The 24,097-nt window shown below is 32.0% G+C and overlaps 1 protein-coding gene across 7 annotated transcripts in view; it reads right to left on the reverse strand.

Annotated features, from left to right (window-relative positions):
- The window catches only part of LOC129920731 (eukaryotic translation initiation factor 4 gamma 3), a 49,662-nt gene that overhangs the window by 2,476 nt on the left and 23,089 nt on the right, over positions 1-24,097 (reverse strand). For 2 of the 7 annotated variants that reach the window (XM_056002298.1, XM_056002297.1), the window contains exons 4-12: positions 19,709-19,875; positions 17,228-17,719; positions 16,329-16,934; positions 16,119-16,266; positions 15,924-16,050; positions 15,656-15,711; positions 581-3,612; positions 263-515; positions 41-198 (exon numbers count right to left, since the gene is read on the reverse strand). In XM_056002298.1, coding sequence (XP_055858273.1) covers positions 41-198; positions 263-515; positions 581-3,612; positions 15,656-15,711; positions 15,924-16,050; positions 16,119-16,266; positions 16,329-16,934; positions 17,228-17,719; positions 19,709-19,783 — 4,947 coding nt within the window. In that variant the 5' untranslated portion in view covers positions 19,784-19,875. Of the gene's footprint in view, positions 1-40; positions 199-262; positions 516-580; positions 3,613-15,655; positions 15,712-15,923; positions 16,051-16,118; positions 16,267-16,328; positions 16,935-17,227; positions 17,720-19,708; positions 19,882-20,067; positions 21,804-24,097 lie in introns of all 7 variants that reach the window. The other 5 variants (XM_056002294.1, XM_056002292.1, XM_056002293.1 and 2 more) reach the window with 5 other exon arrangements.

Raw genomic sequence — 24,097 nt, forward strand, 5'->3', positions numbered from 1 at the left:
TTATTACATCTTCCAGCATACTTGGCATTTAGAAACTAACCTTATTTTGCATTCTAGGGGCCATTGACTGATATTGATTCTTATTGTGACTAGCTGATTTTTGCATATTTGAAGCATTCATCATACCACGACCTGGATTATTACGTGACGAAGAACTTTCCCTAGATCCATGCGCTGAACCACCATGAGAATGAAGACCTGATTTTTTTTTTTTTATTTTAACATTTAGTTTTGTAACTTTTATAACAATCATCATTCTTACCTCGATCATATCGATCCCTTTCCATTGAGTTCTTATTATATGAACTCTTGTTTCGTGGACCACCACGATCGTTTCTGTCATTCCGATCATTGCGATCATTACGGTCATTATTACTTTTTGAATCAATCAATGTAGACAGGGCTGCGAACGAATTCGTTGCATTCGATGATGTTCGAGACTGACCTCCACTGCTGTTCCACAAGAACTGTTGAAGGCCACCCATTTTTTTAGTGCCCATATCTAAGTCATTGAGCTAAAGAGATTGAATGTTTTGACATTAGTTTACAATTTTAAACGAATAATTTTTTAAAAACTTACCATTGGTTCAAGTTTATTGGTGTCAACAGCACCAATCGAACGGTTACCCTTTCCAGGTTGAACATGATGCCACGTATCATCGCTGTTATTGGAGTTATTTCCATTTCCGCTCATACTATTTCCACCTCCTTGATTTTGGTTACGTCTCATTGAACCACTATCATCATTTCGTCCACCTCCTCGGCTACCATCACGATTATTGCCATAAGAATTGTTACCACCGCCACCGAAGCGTCTATCATCTTTTTTCATGCTACCGCTTCCTCCACTGTTACTACCGCCGCCACCACCACCACCACCGCCACTGTTAGACATCATACTACTGTAGTTCATATACTGCGTTGACATTTGTTCAGTTTTAGTTTGTTTTTGAATTTCTTCCATAGTCTTTGGTGTATCTCCACGCGTCGAAACCCATTTCCTTGTCCGCAAATCGATAACATCTTGTAACATAAAACGAACACGACTCGAAATTTTCGCTCCGACTCCTTCTTTGTCTGTTTTAGAGACAATAGCGTGCATTTTTTTCATTGTAACATCCAAATTATATAATACAAGAGGATCTTTTGCCTGTGCGGTCTTCTCGAATTTTTCACCAACTGTAGTCAGCAGTTTACACAGACTCTCTAGTTGATCTTCAGACTTGGCTTTGAGTAAAAGATCGATGCACGAATTAATAATTTTTCCCGTTAACATGGAAATTTTGAATAATTCACCAATGAACCGCACAGTACCTCCCGAACGACGACGTATCTTACGTTCTTCTTCTTCCAATTGTGCTTGAAGTTCTAGCTTTTCAACTGGATCTTTACAATCACGGATTTTATCCAAAATCGGTTGAAGTTTCCTTTCTTTGGCGGCACGTTTAGCAACATTTTCATTAAACTCATTTTCAGTTTTATCGAGCAAAGATGTTCGGAATTGTTTTAAATTCGCCCGCGTACCACTTTCCATTGTATCACGTGCCTTAACTTCGTCTACAAGTCTTTGACATAGCCTTGCATAAGACACTGAAAAGTTGGGCTCATCAATTGCCTTTTCGAAGACCAATTCCATAACGTCGTTAACTTTTTCGTTCGTGTCGATTTTAAGCTTAATTATCTGCTCTACCAATGTATCGAATTTTTCGGGAGTCAATTTGTTGAGAATACCCCGAACTCGACGTTTCAGCTCCTCGCTATCATGCATACCTTCTCCTTGCTCTGGAGCAAGTTGTCGTGGGCGCCAAGCATTGTCAGTCTCGTTAAGTTTGACATCTTGATTGAGAGACAAATTAATACGGAAGACGCTACCTTTGGTGCTTCCTTTATTGCTATTGCGTTGAGTTACACCTGACATTGAAGCTTGTTTATTATTATAACCAGCACCTCCTCCTCCCATACCACCGCTCATTGCCATTCCAGATCGATCACCCATTGAGCCAATTCCACCCATTGATTGGACACGCTTGTTGTTATTTCCTCGAACAAATGATGGCATCAAATTGGGCTGTGACTGTGAGTCTGGAAGAATTGATGCGTTTATCGTACTAACATTGGGTACCTGCCTTGAGGCTTTGGCCTCACGTAATTGCATTAATTGATCACGATCATATTGTTTCTTGCCGGTTGGGTTTTGTGGTGACCATTGTCCTTCGTTGTAATTGATCAATGATTGAATTGCTGCTTGGATGGCTGCAGATTGTTCAGGTGTTGGCTTGGCTTTGCCAGGTGCTACTATTTCTCCTTTTTCTTCAGTGGCACTATTGGGACTGACACCTAAATCAACATTTTCTCCACCGTTTACAGTTGTTACTTCTGTTGTTGGTGTTATTGTTATTTTATCTTCCGAAATCGGTTCTGATTTCGTTTCAACAGATTTAGTATTATTTGTGTTGATATTGCTCTCATTAGCTTCTTGACTACTATTATTGTTGGTGTTTTCAGCCGATTCAACTGCTGTGGTTTTCTCTGCTAAAACGGCGGCTGCTGTAACTTTTGGTGAGTTTGAGTTGGAGTTATTATTGACAATATCTATCGTTGATTTGTCAGTTAACGAATTCAGAACAGAATTACCAGCACTTTGCGTCGTTAGACTGCGATCCGTTTCATCAATGGATGATGTCTTTTTACTTGTGCTAAGGTTGTTATTGTTGTTGTTATTATTAATATTATTATTATTATTAATATTATTGGAACTACTACTATTACTACTACTGCTAATGATAGTATTAATATTATTTATATTTTTATCTAGACTATCGTTTAGTGTATTCGTCTTATAATTTATATTAAGGTTTTCTTTTTGAGAAATTTTCTCTTGTTTGGTGGCATCTTCCTTGCCATTTGTCATCATCATCGCTTCCGATGATGCTGGTGTTGTTGCTGAAACTGATAATTCCGATTGTTGTGAGTCATCAGATGACAATGTTTGCACTGCTGTTGCATTCATTTCAGTTTCACTTAGTTTCATGCTGCTGATGTCTGAGGATTTTGGATTTGCTGTTAATGATTTATCGCTATTAGCCTGAGTTACTTTAGCTAGATCACTGGAAGCATCAATAACAGTGACCTTTTGGGCTGTTTCTGTCGTAGTGGCTATTATATTATTATCATTTATCTCGCTGGAAGATGATTTTTGTAGTAACGAAGTAGTTGATGTAGGAGATGAAGATGAAGACAATGTCGATAATGTGGATGTCGGTGATGAAGATGCTGTGGTTGGTAAGCTATTACAGCTCTCCTGGACTTGAGACGATATTTCAGTAGCAATCGCAGATTCAGTGGTAAATTGTTGAACACTACTTATCAATTCTTTTTCAGTACTTGAAGATTGTAAATCTGCTACTGTTGGTAAATTATCTTGAATTGATTTTTCTTGTTGGATTGGTGGTGCTGCCGTTGTAGCGGTAGGTGTTATTGTTTGGATTTGGTTGCGTGGTGTAGTTGAATTCGTTCCCGGCAAAATCACAGACATATAATCACTAGTTGAAGAAGTTTCAGTTACATCAGTTGTTTTTATTGCTTTATTGAGTGTATCATCAGTTGGTTTAGCTGTAAAAAAAAAAGGAATCCATTAACAATATTTTTTTGTATTTCATCTTGGAGAGCAAATAGACATTTTTACATGCATGTGGCATTAGCTATGTTCGTATGTATAACTCGCTTTTAATTGAAAAACTGAAAGTTCGAAAATAAAAATCGTCCCGACAAACTACAAATTTGTATCCTCTTTTATTCAATGTAAATGTTTGCAATTGTCCCGGTTAATTTCATGGTAACTCACGTTACATTCACGAAAATTTCCAATACATAAATAGATTTTTTTTTATCAATGGTAATATAAATTGATACGAAAATACTGTCCATGAATTTAGCATAACTATTACTTTCATAACTAAGTAAAACTTGGGAAAAATAAAAGTTTGTTAATAACTCATGTTAGTCTGAAGTTTTTGAAATTTAGAATCTTAATTTGTTTTTAATGAGGATACCAAACATAGAGACAAAACCAAACATTTATTCAATATTTCGATGAAAAATTTGAAAATATTTTGGTAACTCACGTTTCATTATTTTGGTAACTCATGTAACCTGCGATTTATTGTTGTGAAGAATAAATGCATTTTCATTAAAGTAATTTTAAAGTCGGATAGTGTGTAACAAAGCTTGCTTAAATAGTTATTTATTTTAGCAATCAGAAGGGAATATATATTGGATTCATCTTGTTTTCTTTGGGCTCATTTTTCTGTCACAACTATGTGAAATTCTTCTGTAGTTGACAAGCTTATGCTTTAAAAGTACTTTTAGATTATTTATACTCCTTGAATTTAATTTCTAGCCATAAGGAAATATAACAAAGAATCTATTCTTGCAACTTGCATAAATAATTGCCGTTTGGAAATAGTAATGAGGAGTCAAATGTAGGAGATCCGAAAAAAGTTGTGAATGCAGTATTGAAGAGGGGTTTATCTTGAGTATAAATCTCAGTTTGCATATTAAATGGTCTTGTTCGGAGTTCGCCATTTTGAAAAACGCGTTTAGTCTCAATATCTCGAGAACGACTGATCGGACAAAAAATTTTCAGAATTTTTTAGATTGGAAATATAATTACCTTTCTTTTTGTAGTACATTATTTTTTTCTATACTTTATATATACTATACATCGTCGGCACAAAGCCAAAACCGCGAATCTGCAATTTTGGACATTTTCACTTTAATGCGTCATTTAACTTGTTTTCGGTCCCTCTATCCACTGCTTCGACCCCAATCATCGATCTGTTTCCTAAAAGCCTAAAATATCAATTTCCGTAGCATGAGTTCCCATAAGATTGCATGAATTTCCAAAACTTTGAAGCCGTTTTTCTCATAACTACAATTTTGCAGATTCGTGGTTTTGGCGTTGTGCCCACGATATATTCTTTCAGAGTTACAGTACCGCAAATAGTGTATTTTTTGATACGTTGAAACTCGATTATCCGGTGTTCGATTAACCGGGACGCTCTATTATCCGTGATGAAAATATTTGACATTCCTTCTCGACAATAAAGGAAATATTTTAATTTTAATTCTGTTATCCGTAATAAACTCTACTATCCGTAACATGAGAACAGGACCAAACAAATTCCTTCAATTGAATTCAGCACACGCCAAAATAAAATTAGGGGATATGTGTTGTGTTTTGTTCCTTACGAGTATTTTTTTCGTTTTTGTTTTTAATATTAAGTTTATAAAAACTTAAATACATACAAATTTTCCGAGAAAAGAAAGTTCTATTATTCGGGATTTTCGATTATCCGTAATGGGCTCGGTCCCGAACATCCCGGTTAATCGAGTTTCAACTGTATTTGAAATATTTTATAAACAAGTGATTTGTAAGGCCTTAAAAAATCCAATTTATAAAGAAATGGACTTGACCATTTCAGCATAATTTAATTTCTAAATTACTAATCGGCATTTGCCGGATTGTTTTAAGGTTTTTATCTTAAAATAAAACCCTTCTCTACATATATATTTGGCACTGCTAAGATTTAATTCCAAATCAAATTGTAAAACGGCAATTGTCGTTTGATTTGTGCTCTCTGAATTATTCTAATCCAGAAATTAGTCATGTTTGTATTTCCGGAATTAACAAGTACAATCTGAATCCTTGATTTTATTAGTTTTTGAAAGAAGCTTAAATTAATATACCCATAAACAATAAAACTAATATCCTCTAAAATTTAATTTGGTTTTGATTAAATGCATCATTGGTATTTTATTTTTCACTTCAAGCTAGGATTGCATAAAACACGATTGTAAGGAAAAATTTGCAGAAATTATGATACATTTTTTGAGATGTGTACATTTTGTAAAAGTAAATAACTCTATTCATGCCAGTACAATTGTAGCGCATCTGAAAGTATGCAAGTAGGGTTAGTATGTTGGGTGAGGTTGGGATGAGAATTCGAAAAAAACTGCCAACTTTAAAACAATTTTCATACCCACTTCTTTTCAAATGAAAGTGAACTGCAAATTAAAACTGGTCAATACTTATGTAAATACATACATACACATACCCATGTAATTCACAAAAAAAAGGAAAAGTAAAAGAAAGAGTGGGTGTGTTTTTCGTTTGAGCATTAAATTTTATTGTGAAATTGTTCATGGAAATTTCATTTAAAAGAGATCTAGATATTATGATGATGGCCTTTAAATAATTCCAACAGCAGATCAATATATATCTGTAAATTGATCATTAATCAATTAAATACTGATACCATTAACTGTCCGCTATTATTGTACCCGCCGTTGCAAACAAACAAATTTATTGACGAAAAACAAAATAAATTGTTAATTTGGAGGAAGCAACAACTTCCCTAAATGGTGTGGATATAAATAATTTTTTTTTTTATTTATTGCACTCGACTATGCGCACGTGTAGTATTGTTTGTCACCATACCAGTCACCAACACTGACACATTCACCAAAAACTCGAAATCAAAATAAAAAAAAATAATAACTAGCAACAGCTCAAGGTTCTTCAAACACCAAGTGCGGCTGGTTTGCCGGATTAATAGTCCCTGAATGAGGTAAAAGTTTTTTTTTTCTTTTGATTTTCTTGTATTAATTAAATTAAGTATTATCTGGCTGCACAAGTCCTAAACAAAATAAATTATTTTCTATTGATTAAGGATCATTATTACGCACGCGGTGCGATTACTTCTCATTAAATTTGGATTCATATAATTATCTAAACAGAAAAGAACCTAGTAAGAGGGCAAGGTGATAAATATAAAAAATGTTCACGGAAGATGTTCTGCATATATATTTTTTATATATGTACATTCACTAAGCAACGGAAGACACAATTGTTGGTAACTCATATATCATATACCTACACAAAATACATATGTAGGTAGTTATATGGTGTAGGCAGGTATATTTGCATTCAAAAGATGTGGCAAAATTCTTTTTTTTTTTTTTTCTTTTGGCTACATTCAAATTTGATATAAATTACATAAAATAGCAACAGGGTATGAATCGTTGAGGTCAGCTTAAAAACTTCACAATTACATTGGAGGTGTGGGTTTTATTACCCAATTTAATCACAGAACTAATATATAAGCACACATGGATGACATCCTCAAATCACCTTTTTTGCAATTTTGTTTCTTAAAAGTGCATATTACAATTGGGAGTCCATAAATAACGATAATTACACAAATTATTTATTAATTAAATTAAAAAGAAAAAAAAATATTGCTACACCGAGAGAAAAAAGAAGCAACAACTGTTAGACGGCCATGCCGCCGCCGCTCCACGCGCACAACGTAACGAATAATTATGATACGCAACCGCAATACGAGGGAAAAATATCATATTGCAAGTGACTGATAGAAAGAAAAAAAAAAAATGACAAAAAAGAAGACGAAAAAAAAGCAAAGACAAAAAAAATAAGAATAAGACTAAGACTAAAAGATTTATTAAAAGAAGAAAGAAACAGAGGTGAATCGAATATACAATTATAAAAAATAATTTTGCCATTAGAACCTCATGAGGAAGAAAAGTTTTGGTACAGAACAGATATATTTAAAGCAGCATATACATTTTTACAACATTAACTCTGAAGTATCTATCTCTGCTGAATGATGGAATGGGTAGATAGATAGGTTCTAGAAATATATACATTTAATGGAATGAGACATGAGAGGCTTGATGTGTCATAAGAAAAAGGTCACACATGGTCGTTACGGCACCAGGGTTGGTTGTCATTCCACTATGAGAAGTTCAGAATAAAATGATCCGAGATGGTCGATGGAGTGAAAAACCGAAAGTGACCAAAAACATATCATTTAATATATCTTGTAAGTTGTAAACCCGGTGAGGTGGTAAATGTGGCAAAAGAAAAGTCATTTCCTAAAAAAATTTTTACCAAATTTACCTCGTTCTTTGTTTTTGATTCGATGAATGATTTTTTAATTTAATTTTATTGAGCTGTTTATACATTCAACTAAAACTTATCGACGCAACGTGCAGAATTGAACGAAAGGGAAACAGAATTTTTAACGTATTTAATATTTATTTTGTTCATTGTTGGCATTGGCACATAAATTTATAATTAATTTCAATCACACAATCTGTTGTGCTTTTTCCTAATAAAATTAGGCATTGCAAATTTGTCATTTTTACTTGCGGTATTTGCGATATAGGTATAATATATCAAGTTATGCATTCGTACAAAAAAAAGTTGAAATAACATTTTTCCATGATATTACGTCCCGGAAGTCCGTCAGTCAGTATAAGGAGCTACAGCCTAAACGGATGGACCGATTGACTTCAAATTTGGTATGTAGCATTTTTTGGAGGCTCTCTAGGAATTAATTTTTTTGGACTAAAAATAACGGTAAATATGATACACCGATTTTGGTAAAGTTGAAATTTCTCAAAAACGGCTCCAAGGCCTATCTTTAAATGAACAATTTTTTTTTTTGAAAATCATTATTAACGGTACCTGCCATATAACCTTTTTTTTTGAATCCGATATTCTCCAAAACGGCTTATTCGATTTCAACGAAACTTTTTGTAAAGAAGCACTTATATAACTCAAATATAAGCTAAAAATAAAATTTCGAAAAAAATAATTTTTGGATTTTAAACGGAACATTGTATTTTTTTTGAAATTTTGCTTTAAGATGTTGATTTCTACAAAATGGCATACCAATTTTATTTTAAAAATTTTTTTCCAAAAAGTTATTCATAAAAAATTAGTTTTAAAAAAAAACGGTCTAATGATTTTGAAAATTTTTTTTTCTAAAAATGCATCTTAATATATCAATCAAAACTGCATACTTGTTTTGGAGGGCAATTTGATTTCAGATTTTGTTTTATTTTTTTAAAAAACGAATTTTATGTTTTTTTTTGCACCTACATATATACAATACACATACATTTCCCAAATTTCTATACAAGGTGATTCAGGAGTAATGTGCCAAAAAGGTAGAGCGTGTAGGTTAGGTCGAGACAAGAAAAAAATCGTATGGGAGGGGGGGGGGGTCTATTCCCCTTCGTTTTGCGGGGAGGGGCAATTTAAAAAAAAAATTGACTTATTTTGGAAAAAATTATTAAAAATCAATGGTAAAATTGCGATTTTATTGCCTAAAGGCCCTTAAAGCTAGAATCCATGGGCGGCGAGCACCCCGAACATAGTAAGAAAAATTGTCAGGTAAGCTTTCAGGTGTTATCAATGAAAAAAGTTGATCGATTCAGGGTTAATCCAATATTGTACCACTTTATTGTATACTTATTTAAGTCTGAATGTTTAAAAAATAATTGACGAATGGTTAATGTTTCATAAATTAATTTATCAACAAGTCCAGCCACGTCAAAACAGAAAATAAAGAGATTTTTTAGAAACAAGTTGTTTTGATTTTTGTTAATTTCTCGAAAATGACAAAATATTTTTTAATATGGTTTTCTGTTTTTGCTTAAAAACAAAAAAAAAGCATCGAATTTTAAAAACTGAATCAGTACTTTAATACATACAATTTTGAAAAAAATTAGTTTGAAATTTTTTTTTTCAAAGTTTTGATTTTGAAAATTAATTTTTCAAAAACTGTGCCATAAAATGGCTTTATTTAAAATTTTTGTAAAAGACTAGGTTTTTATCTTTACAAAAAGGTATAGCACGTTATTGAAGGTGTAACCGTTAATTTTTAAATATTTTTTTTTCCAAATTAAGTAAATTTTTTTTTAAATTGCCTCTCCCCGCTAAACGAAGGGGAATAGACCCCCCTCCCATACGATTTTTTTCTTGTCTCGACCCAACCTATACGCTTCATCTTTTTGGCACATTAGTCCTGAATCACCCTGTATAAAAAGTCTTAAAAATTTAAGCAACTTGAACTCTAAGAGCAAGTTCGGGTCGCACGTGCACGTGCATTTTAATTCCCTAGATTATAACAACCGGTGATTCTTAAAAAAAGGGAGTTTTTTTTATTTTTAAAGGAGAAAAAAAAAACATTACTTTACACGACATGGCCCCATTGACAGACAGTGCATCAATTATTTTAACTTTTACTGGCTGAATACAATGGTGTAGCTGTGGCTGTAGCTTGTAGTACTGTCAAAATTTTACTGAGGGAAACAACAACAAAAGTTGGCGGCAGCTGAGCAAAAAGTTGAGAATACTTCAACTTGCGCTGCAAGCTACAGCCACAGCTACACCATTGTATTCAGGGGGTAAATTTGATAATTTTTTCCTCAAACATTTAATATTTTAACTTTGAATTGACAGCGTGATGTCGTATTCATGAAATGACTAAATATTTGTTTTATATAAAGGGTCGAAAGATCGAGAGGGGAGAGAGATATGTATTTAGAAAGATTTTGACTAGGCCACCACAACGAAACCTCTGGTTTGATCATAAACGCTGGCAAGCACATGCAGCTTAAAAGAAAGCATATAAAGCTACGCTGCAGAGAATGACCAGAGCTTTCAATGAGTTCTAAAAACGAATACAAACTAAGGAACATTGGCTTTGGAGGAGGAATAATAAGTAACATGAAGAAGGAAGGATGGATGCTATTGAAGGAATGAGGAAGTTTTGAGAATGTACTTCTATGGGAAAAATCAGCAATTTTGCTCCAAATCAAAAATTCGGATTACCCGACACATCACTTTTTGTTTCCAATTCGGGTAATTATGTAAATTGGAAATAGCCCAAAAAAGGGCAAACTCGCAAAGGTTCCAAAAATCCAATGTGTAAAATTATACGAAGTTAAATGTCAAAAATACAAGTTTTTCGTATACAGGGTGTCCGAAAAGTCAACGTCGAAACTAAAACGGTAGATGGGGTAGGTGGTGACTGTTATTAGAAAAATAATTTTAAAAAATCGCTGCCATATTATTTTGGGAGTTATGGGCATTCGAAAAAAAATCTTAAAAATGGTGCCGTGACTACAAATCTCAAGTTTTCTCAATTTTTTCTTTTCTTACGGAGCCTTGAATAACCCTGCTAACAAGTGCATTCAAAAATTTTAATTCAGCTGCATCAGTTTTAGGGCAAATATAATTTTTTTGCCCAACTGAGTAGTCAAAAATTTTACATGACCGTAATTCAATGAACCGTAGTGTAACAAAAATGCACTACGATATTTCGGCAAGTTACCTTAAAAGTTGGTGTGTTCAATTCTCTTTTCAAAATGGTATAACATTGTTGAGAATGAAATAAAAATGTTTTTCTTTTAGGAATTCCCACTTTTTTATTAGGAAATTTTTCCATATTTTTTAATTTTTGTACCCTGAAGCCAACTTCTGAAATAAAAAAAAAATTTTTTGTACCATCATAGAAAGGTATTTATGAATACCTCCTAAACGAAATAGCCGATTTAAACAGAAATACAGAAACGTTAAAAAAATCGATACACAAAAAATAGATTTGAAAAAATAAAAAAAAATTTTTTTTTGAAAAATCAATTTTATGAAAACGGGTTGTTGATTTTTTCATGTTTTAAATAACATTTTCTTAAAATTTGCAACTTTTTCTTTTTACAAATAATGTTGGAAAATTTTTATATGCAAAAAAATATTTAAAAAAAAAACGACTTTAACGATTTTCAATTTTTTTTTCTATAAATTCCTTTCTATACAAGAATTGAAATGGCATACTTTGATTCGATTGATTAGATAAATATTTACTAGCACAGTATTTAGACACCAGTAATAGTAAACAAAATTATAATTTATGTTTATATCGCCGGCACAAAACTAAAACCGCAAATCTGCATTTTTGGACATTTTTCTTTAATGCGTCATTTAACTTATTATCGGTCCCTTTGTTTACTGCGTCATCTCATTTTTATATACACTTTTCCAGCTTAGTATGTCGTGCACTTTATTTTTATTGAAGCAGTTAGCTAACAGGTTATGACAGGTAAATTGTACGTGTTATGTTTTCTATGAACTAAAGAAACTCACATCCCAGCAAAAGATAGTCTTCAAACAAAATCAACTATACAAGTTTTGTGTTTGTTTAAATTTTGGGAACAATTGCTCAAGTCTTAAGAGGTTACAAAAACGGTTCTATGGCAACAACGATTTTTGAAAAAAGAATAAGTTTCTAGAAAAGATATAAAAACTAGTATTTGAATTTGTTTAAACAAAATCGTTGGAGCCTTTTTACAGGAAAATAAACTTTTGCACAATCGGTATATGAAAGGCACCTTTATTTTCTGTCCAAAATTCCAAAAACCCCTCTGGAGAGTCGTTATTATTATTATTATTATTATTATTATTATTATTATTATTATTATTATTATTATTATTATTATTATTATTATTATTATTATTATTATCATTATTATTATCATTATTATTATTATTATTATTATTATTATTACTATTATTATTATTATTATTATTATTATTATTATTATTATTATTATTATTATTATTATTATTATTATTATTATTATTATTATTATTATTATTATTATTATTATTATTATTATTATTATTATTATTATTATTATTATTATTATTATTATTATTATTATTATTATTATTATTATTATTATTATTATTATTATTATTATTATTATTATTATTATTATTATTATTATTATTATTATTATTATTATTATTATTATTATTATTATTATTATTATTATTATTATTATTATTATTATTATTATTATTATTATTATTATTATTATTATTATTATTATTATTATTATTATTATTATTATTATTATTATTATTATTATTATTATTATTATTATTATTATTATTATTATTATTATTATTATTATTATTATTATTATTATTATTATTATTATTATTATTATTATTATTATTATTATTATTATTATTATTATTATTATTATTATTATTATTATTATTATTATTATTATTATTATTATTATTATTATAATATATTTTTGGTGACTTCGGTGTAAAATAATTAAAATGGGTAATCAGCACTGTTACCTAGTCTTGGCATAAATATTGATAAAATTTTTAATGCGATTACTTAAAGTCAAAAAAACGTTGTTTTTATCCTTGAATTTATCATTGAACAATTACAGATAGAAATGGCCGCTATTTATGCCCGTGGCGTTATATGTATCACCCGAATTTTGTGAATTAAATTAATTAAAAAAAGGAATTTTTAATGAAGGTCTTAGAAAATGACAAGCTGAGGCGCAATCCTAAACAAAGTTGATCTTTCTTCCGGTCATAGAGGAAGGAATACCTAGAAAGCCGACTCGTACCCCCCTTGCCTAAAACACCCGCAAATTTAATTTCAGATAATTGGTATACATCTCTCTTATTTTTCTCTTGTTTTCCTATCTGTGAATACGTGTGAAAGGTATAATGCGTTTAATACCTTCCTTTCGACAGTAGATGCCCTCACAAACGGGTTTGTGTTTTGAATTTAATCATGATTTTGTTTTGTGTATGAACTTGATTGAGCTATCTGAGCTTAAATAGCTCATTATAGATAAATACGGTGACCATCCGTCCCGGTTTACCCGGGACTGTCCCGTTTTTCTACAGCTTGTCCCGGGTTTTTATTCAAGAAACCCGGGACGTATAAGTGTCCCGTATTTTGTAATTTGTCCCGTGATTGTCCCGTATTTGGATATTCTCTGATTTTTGTATTCAATATTTTAAATACTTTGCACGGAAAATAAGAAAACATTGGGTGGAAATTAAAATTTTTCTAATTTTTCGGATAAAGCATTAAGCCTAGTACGTTGCTGAAGCAAAACGAAAATTTTTCTAAGTCTCCAAAGTCAAAAAACTTTTGCTGCAAGAAAAATTGCCTGGACAAATAATAAATGGGAGTGACAAAGTATTGAAAATTCTCCATATATTCTAGCACAGGTAAGAATTTCGTTACCTAAGCTGCGTTTTGTACAACGAAAAGCTAAATTTGGTGCTGGTTTTCTATGAAAATTTTCGTTTTTTTTTAGTTTTAGTTTTTTTTTAATGTTCGTCAATCATTTAGTTCCAGCTTCTGTTTGTCAGGTTGCTACACCAGGTAAAATGTTTTCGAATAAAGAACAACATATGGAAGAGTAAAGAACCCAGATAAGTTTCAAAACTTTTAAGGACATGTTAAAAGTTGTGTTTAAGATCATACAATTTCAAAATCATTTAAAATAAAATTAAAATGTTAAAAAACAACTCTCCAGACTTGATCAAAAAAATATTTTTTTATAAGTTTTTAACAGACATTATTATAAAACCCCTTTCTTGATTTCTGATTTCGTAAACGACTTGAATGATTTCAACAAAAAAGCTTCCATAAAATCGTTTAGGAAATCTTGATATCAAAATAAGGAAAAATTATGAAAACTCATTTAAAAATTTTTTTTTTTGAAAAATCAATATTTTCAAAACGATCCAACGAATTTTTTATCTGTCCCGGGTTTCGCTTCCAGAAATATGGTCACCGTATAGATAAATCATTTCAATAAATTTGTACAGAAATAAAAATAAAGGTTCGTGTTTTGAATTTATTATTATTATTTTATGAATTAATTCTAATAAGCACTTAAATTATTGTTTTGAGCAAAACTCCACAGTTGAATGTGTTGGTGCCATTTAAAATACACGGGAAAACTAACACATATAAGCACTGTGGAGTTTTTTCTCTCATTGCAGCTTGTAGGGTGAAGGAGAAAAACCAACCGAAGTCGCGTCTCTAGGTATTCCTTTCTCTATGCTTCCGGTGCCGATAGCGCATCTTCGATGTCACTTCTATTTGTAATTATTCAATGATCTAATGCTTTTGATGTACTTCACAAAAGAATAAAATACATTTTTACATTTAAAAATATATAACGATTTTGTCAATTTTTTTTTTTTTTCAAATTTAAAAAATTAATCTTAAATATCCTGACAATATACAATATACATAACTGTAAAGTATAAGTATACATTTTTTTTGTCCAATTTAAATTATTTGAAAACTCAAAAAACTCTTAGTTTAGTAAGCTTATGTTTTGAGTTCTATTAAATGGGAATCCAAAACTAAGGTCTTAATGTTTAGAAAAATGTAAACTGCATTTTTATTTAAAATAAAAACATATTTTAATTTGTCCTTCACATATTGTTCGATACAATACTAATAATGCAATATCTTACACTTTTAATGCAATATAGTTTAACGTTCATAGTGAACGTTTTTCGCAAGTTTAAGTTCTTTCATGTGATACCAAACGTCAAAAATGCCTATCCTCTTTTGGTTTGTTTATATTGCGAAAATATTTTTGACTCAAATTTTGTTAAGAATATTACGGAATTGAATGTGAATTTTCGGGCGAATCTACGAATTGGCGATTTATCTTTTTATTTTCTTGTCCATATAATATTTACAAAATATATTTCAAGGCACAATGACAATTTAAGCCATTTGGAACCTTTTAGGCACATTCACATTATTACATCACTGTATAGATACATATTTCGTACAGTTTTAATCTATATTCGACTATAAAACACTTGAGATATTTAGAAATTCTAATTTTGAAATTTATATTCTGTTGATATAATAGTTCATCTTTTAAAAAATTACTCATAATATAATAAACAAAGTAGATTACTTACCATTTTGTGGATTGTTTTCCTTGTGATCAGGTGGTGCAATTATTGGAATTGATTTGCTGAAAATAAAAAAAAAAAAATATAGAAATATATTAGTTTTAATAACATACAAAACAGACTATAAGATTAATAGTATACACTAAAGAAATGGAAACTTCTATGCAATATCTTAGCTAAAATATAAAGTTGCCTCTATTGAACGTAAGACATGCATTTCATTAACACATTAAAATTTTATGAATCGGTTAAAATATTTTAGAAATTTACTTACTTTTTTCGTTTTGGCGGAGGAGTTGGACGAATTTCTAATAAAGGTCCATCTGATCTCGCCGAAACGATTGGTGTCTGTCCCATAACGTCGTTGATTGTGCATGTTGGCATAGTACGTTGCATCATGTCTATTTTTTGAAGATAAAAACAAAAAAATTATACTCCGGGGTATTAGTTTGCACAGACAAAATGTTACCTATATTATAAGGAATTCCCGGTATACCCTTACTTGTATCACTCAAGTCTTGAGGGACACCAGCTACCGCCGCAACTAATGTCAGATCAGCCACTGGGGCATCCATTGTTAGCTGATCTTGATAGTTTAAATCGGTGTTTGGTCCAGACTTGAAAAGTAATATACATTAAATTTAAATTTTTCATCGTAGTGTGAAAGCAGCAAACATACCTTTGGGATATCTAATTCGTCTAAAATGTTTTTATGTGTTTCAGGATCAATGATTTCTAACGCGTGTCTACGTTTTTTTCGCTGATTATTACAACCCATCGATTGAACTGACTGTTGGCCAACCGATGCTACCCCAAGAACCGTTGTCGAGCCCGACACAGTGGACGTTAAGACAGTTCCAGCTGCCAGTGGAATTTGACCCTGTGTACCATTTGGACCACCCATTGGCCCATTGGGTCCGGCTTGGACTGGTATAGCACTTGTTACACCCGAATGACCTCTTTGATGAGTCTGTGCGCCCGCCGGTATCATAGAATTTTGTGCAAAATATTGATATGGGTAGGTGGTGTAGCTTGTTTGAAGTGGCTGTGTGTAGGAGAATGATGGTGCCTGTTGGTAGGCAGGTTGTCTTGGTGCAAACGACTGGTATGTCGGCATTACGACTGGCTGGTGAATGGGCTGTTGATACATTTGTTGAATGGCAGCTGGTACATGTCGTGCATTTCCACGTGGTGCTGATGAAGCAGCAGCACCACCACGAAATATGCCACTTTGTGGATTCGTGCGTACATTTCCGGTCGAGTTATTAACTGTTGCAGGAACAAACTAAAAACAAAATAAATAAATAAAATTAATAAAATAACACAAATAAAATAACCGAATAAACCGAATAAGTACAGGAAAATCGAAATCGAAAATCTTCTAAAAGAAATGGGAAAACTCAATTTGTTTGTAAATATCAAGTTCAAGACTATTCTTATAAAATAGGAACAAAAAAAAAAAAAAAAACAAAACGAACAAATACATAAACCCAAGACGTAATTTAAGAGCAAAAAAAAAATAAAGGAGGAAAGAAGTGACAACCAAAATTTTTACAACGTTAGACCTAATAGTTTTACCTCTGTTGACTTTTGATATGTACTGCCATTGATTAGTTTACTTTTGATTTGAATATCATATTTCCTCTCAACAACGGAACTCTTTATGGGACCAGCAGCAGCACTTCCACCACAACCACCACCAGCCATACTGGCACCAACACCATTCACATTGCCATTAGCGCTACCGGTACAAGTACCATTTAATGATCCGTTGACACTACCGAATAAAGCTACCGCTGCACCACTGGTCGAATTTATTTGGCAGCTGTTGCTGTGATTCGTAATTGTATATCCGCCACCACTTTGATTTGTTACGGAAGCAGCGGCAGTTTTTAGTATTGGCATAGCACCGTAAGCTGTATGGTATTGCTGTTGGGTGGCAGCGGCCAACGTTGTTGCCGATTGATGTTGCTGATGCTGTTGCTGTTGAGATGGATGCGCCTGCTGTTGTTGCTGTTGTTGTTGTTGCTGTGTTTGTTGAGGATACTTCTTTTTATTTGTTGACATTATCTACAACATAGTTAAGACACAATGGACAGAGAGAATTGTGACAGTTTTGATTTTTAAATTGTTTTTTTTTTTTTTATTTGTTTGTTTCAAATCTCGATTTTGAATTCAAAATCAGCTTTTTATCCACAAAAAAAAATATACAACAAAAATCAAGCAAAACGTTAAACAGAAATAAAACTTAAATTGTGATGAAAGTTTCTGAGCAAGCAAGAGATAGCAAAACAGAAGAGATAAAATACTCTACGTTGCTTTAATGTCAGGTTTTTCAACGCCAATTGTAGAAACTAGGACATTTTTGTAGAAGATCACCGATCATTAAAATGCAATTTGCACAATTGATTGGTAACTGTATGAAAAAAATATGATATAAAAAGCCTGTCAGTTTCATTTTGGACGTTGCACCACAATTCGCGAAGAAATGGCATGTAACAAACAAATACAACGACAGCTATCTTAAAAGTTGGCCCCATACATGGAACACTTCAAATCCGTGAAGCTTGATGAAGTTTTCCATAGTGAAAACGACGACAGGCGCAGCCTGTTAAACAAGAGTGATGTGGTCTTATTCAAGATGATGAGAATCGTCGGAAAAAAAGAAAAAACAGGAAGAAAATTCGTACCAAACTAATTTTTTTTTCATAATAAGTCTACTTCAATATGAAAGGCCATGAAAAGCAAACATTTTTAAGTCATAATCCCGCTTTATGCTATTGTCGTTGTCGTAAAAGTTAAAAAAAAAAAAAAAAAAAAACAACTCAAAATCTTTGTTTAATATTTTCACAATTCAAACACTCTTAAATACTCTTCTAAAAAAAAAATCAGCCTCCACTACCTAGACCTCTGGCAACAAACAGTGCCGACATTTGGAGTGCATCGCACCCTAAGCGTATGGACTCAACAGAAAATTATAGATCCCTGCATTCTTGCAAACTACACGCACACAAGAATTGTTGATATTAGCAAGTCACTAGTCGTCGTCCTGACACATATGTACATTAAGGTGGCCCTTTAATTGGTTTTTAACGAAATTCCATGGTGGATGGACATCAATTAGTTCTAAATAGCGAAACAAAAATCGCTAATTTTTGCGGATTTTTATTTCAACTGCTTAGTCTCCTATACAATATGCGAATTTAATGGAATACCCCATATAAAATTAACTATAAAAATCAAAGGATAAATTAAACATGTGTATTTTAAGTTAAATTCAGGAGAGGAAGTCAGATAAAAATCTAAAAAAAAAATAGGGAAATTGTTTCCCAACATTTCCAACCGGGTGACAGCTATCCAACTGCATGTCCCGGATAAGGACAACCCTAATAATTTAGAAGCTGTACGGCTGTTATGTTTGAGGTGTGCAGGCATGTTCAAAGACAAGCATGAAAGGTAAAGCGTACTTCAAGAATATTAACACGCTTTTTATTGCTTTTAAAGTAAGAGCACCTCTTTATCATTTAAGTAAGCTTTAAGTCGTTTGAAACTATCAAAGACTCTTATTTTAAAATTAATTTTACAAAGCCACTTCTTAGTTTATTTAGAGTAAGATTGAAATGTTCACCAATTTGCGCCAACAATTTTATAAGACAGAACAGAGAAAAAAAAACTTAAAAATAACAAATATTTGAAATTTGTTGCAGAATTTGTCAACCACATTAGTTTATCACCTATCAATTTTCTTTTTATATCGAATATATGAACATTGTACATAGATGGAAAAATAACTGCTTAACGCGATAAAAACTGGAATCGATGACTTTTTGAAAACGATACCAATGTATCTATGTTTCTGTATTGCTTTTTCAATTGGGCCTTTTAATGAATTGATAGCTAAACAATTGTTTGCTCATGTTATTAATATACATTAGGTTTAAAAAACTTAAAAACACTTGAATTTTCGTAAAATTAATTGTGTATTATTTGTTTGAGGGAGGAGACAACTCGTCGAGGCTATATAATTTTTTTTTTTGTCAAGTTGATCAATTAGCTTACCATTTGTTGTTGCGGAGGTGGTTGCATCTTGCTCAGATCTGATTGTGGTGGTGTTGGCGGTGCTGTTGATTGCATTCCGCGTAAAACTGTTTGTGGACCTTGGTGTGGGGATGGCCCAGCTTGTGGGGGTGCTTGAAAACCCGCCGATGATGCTGCTACATAACCATCTGATCCTGCAAGCAAATTAAGAGAGGAAAAAGCGGAGGGAGAGAGAGACAGAAAGAATTGGGAAAGGATTGAAAGTGCGTCATTAGTCCAATGTTTTAATTTTTATAATAATCAAAGAAGAATATTGTTTTTGCTAATGCATAAAGAGTACATAAAAAGTGATGAAATAAACAAATAAGAAAAACACTCACGCGGGTGTATAAAACGATAATGTGGAATTTGCCCTGGACCTGGTTGACCAGGTGCCCCCGCAGCGGCTGCCGCTGCTGCCGCAGCCGCTGCAACTGCTGCTGCCGCTGCAGGGTGCATTAGGCACTGCTGCTGAACGATTGGGTGGAACTCAGCTTGTTGCTGATGTGGAGAATGGGATAACTGCACTTGGGCTTGATGTTGCCCGCCGGCGGATGCATTTCCACCTCCTCCACCATTGAGCACTAGCTGTTGGTGTGTTCCAGAAGAAGTGACAATTTGTTGCTGTTGTTGTTGCTGCTGCTGTTGTTGCTGCTGCTGTTGTTGTTGTTGTTGTTGCTGTTGTTGTTGTTGTTGATGGTGATGTGCAACAGCAGCTTGCTGCTGTTGTGCTTGTTGGTGTTGTTGCTGCTGCTGCTGTTGATGATGTTGGTGTTGGTGCTGCTGATGTTGTTGGTGTTGTTGTTGTTGTTGTATCACAGTCAATTGAGGTACAGTTGCAGCCATTGCCACACTGAGTGGCACTGGTGCACCTACTGGATGTCCTTGATTTGTACCATTTCCTCCACTGCCGCCCGTTGTTGCAGCAATACTGGAGATACTATAATTCGTCACATAACGGGAGACCATTTTGTTTTTTATTTTTTTTTTTTTTGGAATTGGAATTTAATTGCTTGGAATTGCTTGTTTAAAAATATTGCTTTTATGTTTAAGAGAAGGCGTGGGATTTTGTTTTTTTTTTTCTGTTTCACTCGGAAATGTATATTTTTTGTTTTTTTGCTTTTTTTAGGTTTTTCGATTCTTTCTTTTGTATTTTCAAATTTAAAAAAATTTAAAAACAATTTGTATTCTATGTTTTTAAGTCTTTTTTCATGTTTCGATTGTTTCGCTTATATTTAATTATTTTACGAGCTAGTTTTTAGTATTGACTGAACACATTAAAGTTCTCCCATAAAAACTAAGCTTTTTAAATATTTTTGCCTAGATTTTCACTAATATCTTGTTTTCTGTATAATTATAAATAAGTACACGCACACACACGTAAAAATCCCTTTTTTATATAGTTTTTTTTTATGTAAATAATTTAAAAATTTAAAGTGGGTAAGGGATATTTTTTTATGAATTCATTAATGTGTTTTTCTTCGTTTACGAATATAAAAAATTTTCCGAAGAAAAACAGTACAACCCACAAAATAATAAAAGAAAATTATTTATCACTAATTTTTTTTTAGGGCAAAAATGTGTTTTTTTTTCCTTTTTATTTATATTTTGTTCAAGCAAAATTAATTAACTTTTAAATATATTTGTAGTTATTTAATCTCATCGTCGTCGTCTTTTCATCGAACAACAACGCTCGGTTTAATTTGCGATCCTTTATTTTATTTGTAACAATTTTTTTATGTAGTATACGTCTACTACAAATCTCAGCTGACTTTAAATTTGTATTAGTTAACTTATTATAACTTATTTTACAATGATAAGGTTGGTGTTTCTCTTTATTTTTGTTGTGTTTATTAATATTTGTAAAATTTTTGTTGTTGATGCTTTTGTTGTTGGGTTCAGCTAACATTTTTTATTTTTCTGCAGCAGGATTTAATATGTTGTTATTCCGCATTAACCTCCCGTTGTTTTTTTTCTTTGTTTGGAAGCTTTTGTTTGAAACTTCTTTTCAATTTGTTTCACTTTTTTATAATATTCTTGTATATTTGCTTTGTTTTTGTATTTCATTCACGCACTTCTTAAAAAAAAATGAAATGTTTGTTTGTGAAAATTGGCAGTTATTGATACGGCATGTTATATGCATGTAAGTCAAAGCGCAACTGATTTTTTCAAAAATCATCATGAATATGTTTTAGAACATAAGACAAACAAAAACTAGGATCTAATCCTTAAAAATACGAAAGACATTTTCCTAAAGTCTTTATAATATATCGTGGGCACAAAGACAAAACCACGAATCTGCAAAATTGTAGTTTTGAGAAAAACGGCTTCAAAGTTTTGGAAACACATGCAATCTTATGGAAACTCGTGCAACAAAAAATGATATTTTAGGCTTCTAGGCAACAGATGGAGGATTGGGATTGACGCAGTGAATAGAGGGACCGATAACAAGTAAAATGACACATTAAAGTCAAAATGTCCAAAAATGCAGATTCGCGGTTTTGGCGTTGTGCCGACGATATGTAGGTATGATTGATAGGAGTTTCGAAATTATTTAGCAGGTAAAATAAAATAAATTTGCATCACCGATCCTCGAGATGTAATTAAAATGTAATTACCTAGTATTTTTTTTTTTTTTTTTTTCAGAAAACCATTATCTATAAACACAAAAATAAGTCTTTTCTTGTAATTGCATTAAAATGTCCACCATGAATTCGAAAACATTTCGATTGATTTCGAAAACTTCGAAATAGCTTCGAACTCTAAAATTGTCAATTTTGTTAGAAAAATGAAGCAGAATTCAAAAGAAAAGATAATACACAACAATGACAAGAATTTCAATGACTGTAGACACAATTTTCAAATTTTTAATCGCGAGAAGCATGTGTGTTCACAGTTATTGAAATCCTTGTGATCCATTTTTGCGACTGAATAATCGCGCGACTAAAATCGCATGTGTGCGCCTAGCCTAAATCCTATTGCAAATTCATTGGAAAATGCACCAATTTCACGAACAGAAATAAAGTGAATTCAATTCGATCAGAAAATGTTAATGAGTGAAATGCAGAATACCTACCTCATTTAACTTCCGGCGAGTGAATTCGCAAAAAGGGAAATGCAGAATATGGGCGTGAAAATTTAAATTTTAAAAGTTGCAATTCGTACGAAGAATTTCGTAAGGCACTGTATATTTATCATTTCATTCAAGTCCACATGATTTTCATTTCATCTATAGGCCTAGGATATAAACAAAATCATAACAATAAAAATAGTCAGATTAGTTCATAGATTAGTTTTTGAAATAAGATTGAAAATGGATAGAGTTGTACTAAAATGGATGAGCTCTTCGATATTAATATTTTTGGGTGCATCTCAACCTACCACTTTTCTATTTTTTTTTTTTTGATATTTTGTATCCTTTAGTCAAACAGTTTGAACTTGTGAAGCCTGGCAAATAAGTTCCTTAACCATCAATTTCTAATGTATTGATAATTATTGAGGTAGGTATTTAACAATGACGGAACTTTTCAAGTTGCTTGCACACACATAGCAGGTAGGCACCCACTTGTGTGGAGTGTGGCCATATTAGTTCCAAATCTCCAAGTATTTATTGAAAAAGTTTAAAGTTTCCATGTGAAAGGAGTAAAATTACATAATTCTTTAAAACTAAATGTAGGTACATATATCATTCTATAATAGGTAGGTAGGTAGCAACCTTTCAGTTTGGTAATTTGTTTCCTTTTTTAGGTTTTCAAACGAAAATTCAATAAATTTGTCAACATTCACCAACTTGTCAATTCTTGTAGAAAAAAAAAAAAAAAAAATAGAGCGCAAGATCGTATTTCAAATACCATTTTTTTTTTCAGAAGATATAAATTGGATAAGAAAGCACTGACTGGCTGAATACAATGGTGTAGCTGTAGCTTGTAGCGCAAGTTGAACTTTTACCTCTGCTGTCGACTACTTTTGTAGGGTTTTGCCTCAATAAAATGTTGACAGCTATGTACATTTGCACTATTGTATTCAGCCAGTGAGACTACGGTGCAACATATCCATTAAAACAATGTTACAATGTTAAATTAAATTTTAACAAATTAAGTTGATGGGATAGTACCTAATTTTATAAAATCTAGTTTCAAAGCTAAGCCTAGTAACCTACTCGTGCGAAACGAAAAATCCCATATAGACAACGAAATCATAAACGACAAATTCGTAGTGCTATTCATTCTGCAGTACGCTATTCGACCAGCGAAATTGAAAATTATACCAGTTAATTTGGAGTGGTCTTCACCTCTTTTTTGCACACAAATAATAATAATTGCCTAGGACATTAATGTGCGGAAAAATGACGTTTGAGCTTCTTTTACTTTT

Source organism: Episyrphus balteatus, chromosome X, assembly GCF_945859705.1.
Source record: "Episyrphus balteatus chromosome X, idEpiBalt1.1, whole genome shotgun sequence".
NCBI lineage: Eukaryota > Metazoa > Arthropoda > Insecta > Diptera > Syrphidae > Episyrphus > Episyrphus balteatus.